This window comes from Lupinus angustifolius, chromosome LG10 (genome assembly GCF_001865875.1).
Source record: "Lupinus angustifolius cultivar Tanjil chromosome LG10, LupAngTanjil_v1.0, whole genome shotgun sequence".
Taxonomy (NCBI): domain Eukaryota; kingdom Viridiplantae; phylum Streptophyta; class Magnoliopsida; order Fabales; family Fabaceae; genus Lupinus; species Lupinus angustifolius.
In genome coordinates, this window is record NC_032018.1 from 8442020 (window position 1) to 8451229 (window position 9210).

Here is a 9210-nt window from a genome sequence, read left to right on the forward strand (position 1 = left end):
ATAAGGCATGTTGATTGTTGTGTCATCTTCAAGCTTTAATAGAACCTTGTTTTCATCAAAACATAGGCAAAGAAATGCTAGTGCTATCCTTTACACTTTGCACTTTCAGTAACATGTTACTGGATCTAAGTAACAGGTTACTACGACTAAGTAATAGGTTACCAGAACTAAGTAACAAGTTACATGAGTGAGAAACGAGTTACCCAACAGAAACTGATCAGGATAATTGATTACTCCATTTGAGTAACCAATTACAAAGTTACAATATATTTGAGTAACCAATTACATAGTGTGATAATCAATTACTCAGTTGGACAAAGTGTTTGGGTAATCGATTACTGAGAGTTGTTACACTAGATGTTCAGATTCAAAATGCATAACTTTTGCTCATTCCAATCAATTCCTACCTTTTCATATAGATGTTATGGCTAATTGGAAAGCATATTTAAGGGCATTGGAACTCAAATTTCATAACAACAACTCACATACATAATCTATTTTTTTTTCTGAAACACTTTTTCTGCACTTTCTGCAACTATTTCATAACTTTCATATTAAATTTTCTGAAGTTGCTTTAAGTGTGGTTTCAAATATTTTCAAACCTTCTAAGCATTATTACTAAGTGTATAAAGAGTTACCGGATTGCAAGAGGTCATAGTGTTCAAATCTTGTAAAGGCAATCCTTGACATTGTTAAAGTTTTCTTCATTCAAATTGTTGAAATACTTTCTTTCACAAGGATGTGATAAGAATGGGATATAGTCACTTGGAAAGGTTGTTTTCCAAAGAGTTACATAAATATTCGAGAGTGAGTAAGGTACAAGGAAGTCTCGAGATGAAAATTTGTAATTACTACTCTTAATATCTAGTGAAGAAATCTCTTCTATTATAAGAGTATTGGATGTAACATTTGATGGACAAGAAGGTGAACCAATATAAATTCTTTGAGTACTCTCTTCACCTTTATCTCCTTAAATTTACTTGATATTTTTCTAGATAACTTTTCCGCTGCTACTAACTCTGTAAATTGTAGAAAAACCTGTCATAGATTTAGGACAACTAATTCACCTCGCTCTTAGTTGTCATCTCAGTCTTACAAACACCTTTTCCCTCTCAAGATGAAATCAAATTAGTTGTCTTTAACATGAATGGAGAGGGAGATCCTAGTCCAGATGAGTTTGGTGGATGCTTCTATCAAACTTTGTGGGATATAGTTGGTAAGGATGTGTGTAATTCAGTTCAACAATTCTTCATACAAATTGGTTGATGCCGAACCTCAACTCAAAAAATGTGGTGCTCATCCCAAAAACTGTGGGTGCTGACATAATAGAAGATTTCAAAGCCATTGCTTTAGCCAATTTCCATTTCAAAATTATAATCAAAGTCATTGCTGATATATTGGCTCTAATTGCTCCCAGAATTGTTTCTCCTCAACAAAGAGGTTTCATAAAAGATAGGCAAATCCTTGATTGTATATGCTTGGCTTATGAAGCAATCAACCTGCTGGATCATAAATTTTTTGGTGGAAATCTCGTCATTAAGCTTGACATGAGAAAAATCATTTGATACTATGGATTGGAACTTCTTATTGGAGACCATTAAGGCATTTGGTTTTAGTGAAAATTTTCAAAGATGGATTAAGGTCATTCTCTACTCTGATAGGCTTTCAATAAGTGTTAATGGTCAGGTGGTGAGCTTCTTCTCTTGCATTAGGGGAGTAAGGCTAGGTGAATCCCCTTCACCTCTACTTTTTGGCCTAGCTAAGGATGTCCCGAGTAGAGGCATATCAAAGTTGGTGTTGGAAGGAAAAGTGAACACTATTTTAGGGCCTAAAATGCTTCCAACTGTTAGCCATGTTTTGTATACCGATGACATAATAATTTTATGTAAGGGTATCAAGAGAGAAATTCTCCACTTAAAGCTATTATTCAATGATTATTCTCATGCTTCAGGGAAAAACATTAATCCAGCTAAATGCAAATTCTACACCACTAATGCTCCAACCAGGAAAATCTCAAACCTGTCTTCTTATCTGGGCTTCTCTGTTGGTTGTCTTCCTTTTAATTACTTGGAGGTTCCTCTTTTTAAAGGGAAACCTAAGAGGAGTCACTTTTAGCCAATTGCTGTTAAAATTGTCTCAAAGCTAGCAAAATGGAAAGGCTCATCTCCTTCAATTATGGACAGAATGGAGTTGATTAAATATGTCATTAAAAGTATGATGGTTTATAGGTCCCATATTTATAGTTGGCCATATCAATTGCTCAAGTACCTAGACACTAGCATAAAAAACTTCATTTGGTTTGGAGACACTAATGTTAGGAAATTAGGAATTGTGGCATGGCAGCAGGTTTATCTTCCTACAAAAGCTGGTGGTTTGGGTTGAAGGTCCATTAAAAGCTTAAATCATACTGCCTTACTGAAGCTGGCATGGGAGATGCTCTCCTTTTCTCTTACATGGCAGCCTTCTATAGACAGAGATTTAGTAAATATGTTACTTCCCTTCTAGACACTTCAGGTCTTCTATATGGCCAAGCATTAAGTCAAATTGGCACACTGCACATTGGAACTCTTTCTGTTTGGTTGGGAATTGTCACAACATCAATTTTTGGTGTGACAACTGGCTTGGTGATCCCCTGGTTGAATCCCTACACATATCTGAGGGAATTCAAGCTCCTCTTAGATTCAAGGACAAAACAATCACTCGTTTTCAAGCAATTTCTAAGCTTAAGATGGCCATTTCTCTTTCTGGTAACAATTATAAGCTTTGTGCTCATAAATCTTTAAAAAAAATTAAGCAAAGGGTGTAAGAACCCCACCTATATTAAAATAGGGACATGAATACAAGACAAAGTTAGTTAGAGAACCTATAGTTAGGAAGTCCTAATCTATTTCTATTAAAATCCGCAACTATGCTAGAAGGAATTTCATTCCACCAAGTAAACGATCTAGACCGAATTCCATAACTAGCAAGTCTATCCGCACAAGCATTGTCTTCCCTATGAATGTGTTGATCCAGCAATCCATGGACTCCATCAAAGCTTTGCTTAATTGCCATTTGTTCATGAGCTTCCAGGGAATGTTAATTAAACCATTAAACATTTGAGTTACTAAGAGAGAGTCACACTCCAATCAAATATAATTCCATCCATTTTGATTAGCAAATTGAATTGCTATCAATGCTGCGTTTAATTATGCAAATAGAGCATATTGAGAGTCAAAAAAATCAGAGAAACCACCCAAGAAGTCTCCATTATGGTCTCTGTAAATTGCTCCACCTCCGGCTAGACCCGGTGCACCATGAGCGTGCACATCAGAGTTAATCTTTATTCTGCCCATGGGAGGAGGATACCAGATAATTTCCTTAATGGAAGGAGCTTTCCTCTAGTTAATTGAAACTTGAAGACTTCTCAGGATTGAGAAGTCCTGAATAGAAAAGCTGGCAAAGGAATTTGTTGAATTTCCAGATAAAGAAGTTGCTACTCTGATGTTGATGATAGCTTGGCTAAGAAGAATGTTTATGGCTTCAAATCTACTCTTGTTTCTGCATTGCCAAATAGTGTAGATGGAATGTATGATGGCAGATGTAAACACATGTTTAAGCTGAATACTCCCATTGTTGTTAAGGATGCAGGTGATGGGAAATAGGTGCTCAGAATTTTCCTCACTATTCTTACAAAGATTGCACTCATAAGCCATTGAACAACCTCTAGCCTTCAGTTTTTCATATGTAGGAATTCTATACATAGTCAATCTCCAAGTTGTAAAGGACTTGTAGGGGGGAATGTAGGTAGACCAGATTTGTTTGCACCAATTCAGCTCCTGGGTAGCAAGGATGATACTGTTAAAAGTCTCCTTGAGACTTAGGTTACCATCATTAGATTGTTGCCACACTAATCTGTCTTTGTTGTTAGAGATGTACATATGCTAAATTTACAGAGCAATTGTTGGAAACTTAGTAGCTAACTCCTGAGGAATTTGCCAATTTAAGTTTGTAGTGAAATCGGCTACTGGAGCCAGAAGATTAGAGTGAATATCAGGTGGGATATTGAGTAAATCAACCAGAGTTCTCCCCAATCAATTGTCTATCCAAAAGTTGATATCCTTGCCATCCTCTATAAGCCACATGGAGTTGGAAGTTGCAAGTTGCATATTGGCTTTAATACCTGGCCAGATTGAGAACTTGTAGTATTTTTTGGGATTGGCAAATCTTTTCCTGAAGAAAATTGCCCACTCTTGACCAGATGAGAGCATATCCTAGGCTAACTTAAGCATAGTAGCCTCGTTTATAGTCTTTAGGGACTTCAATCCTAGGCCCCCTACTTTAGTATTAGAACAGATTTTTGACCATGCAACTGTGACCAACTTCTTTACCTTGACATCCCCTGACCAAATAAAATTTCTGATGCAAGAATCCAAGATCTTTAACAGTTGAGAAGGCCAATTATATATGTGAAAACTATATATCAGCATGCCCTGTATTACTGATTTGACAAGCTTCACCCTTCCCATTATTGATAAGGTTGAACCTTTCCACTTAGCTATCTTAGTGATTATTCTATCAGCAATGCTATGCAGATGAATCTTCCTAGGTTTCCCTTTAAAAAAAGGAACACCCAGGGAAATAAGCCTATAATCCTCAATCTTCTCAGCATTAGATTCCTTAGGGATTAAAACCACACTCTTGGAGTTCATGTTAGGAAGGATTCAACCTGAATTGAAGAATTGGTTGACTGAATTACATACATCCTTGCCAACTATATCCCAGTAGGTTTGATAAAAACAACCACCAAATCCATTTGGACCAGGGGCACCATCCCCATTCATTGAGAACCCAACACCCTTGATTTCCTCTGTAGATGGCACACAGGTCAGATAGTTGTTCTCTGCCTCAGTTACTAGGCAAGGTATAACTTCACTAATGAGGGAATTGTTAGTAGTTATATTTAGAGAGCCAAATAACTCAGTAAAATAAATCAGAGCATGATGGGAAATTTTCTCCTGATTAGTGATGACCTCCTCACGAACCTTTAAGAGATTCACGGATTTGGATATCTGTCTGATTTGGGTAACTCTATGAAAGAAGCTTGTGTTCCTGTCACCATTAATGTGCCCATTCACTATGGCCTTCTCCTTCCAAAATTCCTCTTCCATATTCAAAGCATTGAGAAGATTTCTTTGGGCCAAAACCTTTTGATCCAGATAATCATTGTCCTGACCAAGCTCATTGATGCAGTTCTGAATTGTTTGAACATCATTCAAAGCATTTTTCACCCGTTGGCGAACATTGCCAAACACATTCACATTCCAAACTTTTAGTACAGTTTTGAGCCATTTGAGCTTAGATGCCAATATGAACATTGGGCAGCGATACACCCTAGCTCTCCAAGATTCCTCAATGACCCTAATGCAATCAGGATGCTTCAACCACATTTTATGGTATGATCAGAATTGTTAGAGGAGAGTAGAATTGGATGGTGATCAGAAGAGATTTTGGGGAGAGTACAACAAGAGACCTGGTGCCAATTTGAAATCCACTCCTCATTACAGATAGCCATGTCCAACCTCTTTTCAGTTAGAGCAATGTCGCTTCTCTTGTTAGACCAAGTAAACTCAACACCCGTAGTGGTTAGGTGTATAAGCCCAGCATTATCAGTGGTTAGTGGTTAGGGAATTCTAGATCCCCTATACTCATTAGACCCAAGAATTACATTAAAATCCTCTATACAACACCATGAGCCAACATGAACCTCCATTAAGTCTGTAAGTTCAGACCAAAGTAGCCTTCTAGCTATATAATTAGTACTTGTATACACTGCACAAAGGAAGAAAGTTTTGTGCTCAATGGAGACAGCAATAGAGACTTGTTGATATGTGGAGGAGAGCACAATAGGAACAAGGTCTTTGCTACACAATCCCAAAATGCTTGGAATCAGAGTATTCCTACAATTCACTGTGAACACTTTTAGATTTAATTCCTCTTAGTAATGATGATTAATTTCCTGCAAATCAATTTTTGGCTCAGCTATGAACACCAGATCAGGTTTGTTAGCATGAACCATATTCTTAAGCACCAACTTAGTGTTTAGGTTGCCAATACCTCTACAATTCCAATATAGGACCTTCATTGAGTTGAGATTAGATAGCCACCCCTTCAGGTGTAATGCACCTTCCCTTGACTACTTTTCCTTTTTTGCTTTATTTTTTGTGACTTGGTTAGAACATTAGTGAAGGCACCCTCTTCCTCCACTTCTTCCTCAACCTCATCCCCTGTGTCCTTAGCCCACAATTTATCCATAATTCTCATATCCTGAACATCATTTTGATTTTCCATATCCTCCAATGGTTGCATTGTGACATGATCCTTCTCAAGCTAATTTGCTTCTTCTGGTAATTCCTCCAGAGTATCTTCCACTCTTGTGCAACTACCCTCCTCATCAGATGAATCAATTATTTGCTTAGCTTGGATAGAGGGTATGACTTTGTCCATTTTGTCAAGGTGAGCATTCTCTGTAACATCTAAGTTTAAATTGATGAACAGTTCAGGTTCTTTTATATTAGGATTGACCTTTTCCACTACCTTTGTAGTCATAGCTTGTTTTTTATCCCCTAAAGGTTCTCTTTTAGGTGACTTCCTACAGTTAGAGGCTAAGTGCCCTATGGTTTGACACCCAAAACAGAAATTAGGGAGGTTATCACATTCTATGTTCACAAAGAAGGCAAATCCCTCCCTCTCCACCAATATCTAATCTGGTAAGTTGGCTTTTAGATTGATATCAACAAGGACTTCGGAAAAATGACCAAAAGTTTTATTGTTTGTTGCTTCATCCAACGAAATATGGGTTCCAATACCACCTGTTGTTGAGAAAATAATCCTTGTGCTCCAATACTCTTGAGGCAATCTAACAATTTTAACCCAACTTTGGCAGTGAGACATGCTTTAGACTTGGATTAAAGTCTGGTGTCTATAAGAAGAGCCCAAGTAGACCAGGCTTTAGGCTCCAAGAGCTTATGGCACACACAGAGGGCATGTCTTCCATAGAGGAGAAGGAGAATTCGAAGAAACCCTTCCCCAGTGATATCATATTCCATTTCCCTATCATGCTCCAAAGAGTAGTGAGCTTAGATTTCAGATCAACAAATTTAATGGGAGTGTCATCCTTCGAAAGAATGATCCTACCATGTAAATAACTACTACATTTTTGAAGACCTGGTTGATAATCTTCCTCATGTAGTTTTATAGCAATTGCATCTCCTTTGATGCATGGTTGAGGAAGTTTAGAAACCGATATGTCACCGGTGTTCTTCACCACTTGAGCAAAGGACTTTGAAGGTTGAGGAGGCTGTTTAGTAGCTCCCTGAGTGCCACCGAGAAAAGACCATGGAATGAAGTGTTTAGTAGACATTTTAGAGAAATGAAGAAGAAGATCCAAGAAAGTTGGAGATTTGTTAGATGTTCCCAGAAAGTTGGAATTGCCTAAACCCTAGCAGAGCATTTTTGAGCATTTTCTCTGTTCTAAAAAATCTAAACATCTCCATAAACTACAACAAAGCTCCTAATATAACTAAGGTTGTTTGGTATCCTCCTTCTTTCGTTTGGGTTATGATTAATTCTGATGGTGTAGCACATGGTGCCCCAGATCATTCTAGTGTGTGTGGGGGGGAGGGTATCTTTAGAGATAATAAGGGTGATATGTTGGGTTTCTTTGTAAGCTACTTTGGGATCCATGATGCCCTCTTTGCAGAACTCAATTATATTATTATGGCTATGGAAATTGCTCACACAAAAGGTTGGAGGAACATCGGGCTACTTTGGTGGTGGAGATTTTCTGTGAGATTAACAATCTCTCACAATTTCTAGGGGAACATGAATGTCCCTTGGAAGCTGCTTACAAAATGGACAAACTGCAAGGTTTTAATGTTCTTAATGAATTGTAAACTTACGCACATTTATAGATAAGGCAATCAATGTGCAAACAAACTTGTAAATTTTGCAAGCTCTTCCAAGGTTTTGACATGGTGGAATTATTCTCCCACATTTCTATTTGATGAATTATCTAGGAATAAATTAAGCCTTTCATTCTATAGATTCTCAAACATGTAATACTCCTTGTTCTCAAGCTATATATATATATATAATTGCTTTGTCACCTTTTGTCAAAAATATATATAATATATATATGTGTGTGCCTGTGCATATATAGGAGAAAATATAATGTGAATATCGGGCATAGAGTGTGCAAGTATCCTGAATGGAGTGTGCGAGTATCATTTATGAAGTGAATGAAATTCACAACTGTTATGGTGTATTGGATTTTAAAAAAGGAATGAATGAAATTGAGTGTAATTTTTGTAAGTTAATATGGGTGTAAATTGGTCACTTATATATAGACAGAGCTAGTTCATGAACCTAACGAGTCAAACAATATTCAACTCAAGTTTGGCTCGTTTATGTAACGATCTCAATTTACAGCTTCAGCTCAGCTCATTTGGTTCACGAACCAAGTTTGTCAAGCTAAATAATTAGTCGAGTTTCGAACAAATACTAAGTTGATTCAATTTAGTGCCAACCCTAAATATGTGTATTTACTCAAAACTTAATAGTTGTATTAATCTATACTATACATATTCTATTTTTCTCGTATATTCTTTTCTCTCGTTATCATTAAACGTTTTTAGTAAAGCATTAAATAGGATTAAACAAGAAATATCAATTAATACACAATTGAAATTTTATGAGTGACATGAATTATATATATAAATATATAAATGTATGTATAATGGCAATACAAAATAAACAATAAATAATTGACATACAAATATATAAGTGAATTTGTCATAATAAACAATCCTACGAATTGTACAAGAGTGTAAAATGTGTGCACTGACAGTGTAAAGATTTATACACAGTCAGTGCATCATCCACCATTCATTTGCGATACTTTTATTTAAAAGTCAATGATGACTAAAAATCAATGGTAGATGATATAATGACAGTGTAAAAAACATTTACACTGTCAGTGTATATATCTTTTTCTCATTGTACAGTAGATAAAATACAAATACATATATAATATAAAATATATATAGTTCATAATTTGCATACAAAATAGAGAAGGAACAGTAAATATACATATATAATATATAAAATCCAAATGCATATATATAATAAGAAAATTATTGTACTTTCTCATATTTGATATATAAATATATA

The 9210-nt window shown here is 36.2% G+C and overlaps 1 protein-coding gene across 1 annotated transcript; it reads right to left on the reverse strand.

The window, feature by feature from the left end:
• LOC109357999 lies at positions 4704-6348 on the reverse strand. Its single transcript, XM_019602067.1, has 2 exons — positions 6166-6348; positions 4704-5417 (listed from the first exon to the last, which is right to left on the reverse strand). The coding sequence occupies exons 1-2, from the start codon at positions 6346-6348 to the stop codon at positions 4704-4706; spliced, it is 897 nt and encodes a 298-aa protein (XP_019457612.1).

Coding starts and splice junctions, on each gene's coding strand:
- LOC109357999 (XM_019602067.1), bottom strand. CDS start 6,348: ATGCAACCATTGGAGGATATGGAAAATCAAAATGATGTTCAGGATATG. Junction 5,418..6,165: donor GGAAAAGTAGTCAAGGGAAG/GTGCATTACACC, acceptor ATGTGGTTGAAG/CATCCTGATTGCATTAGGGT.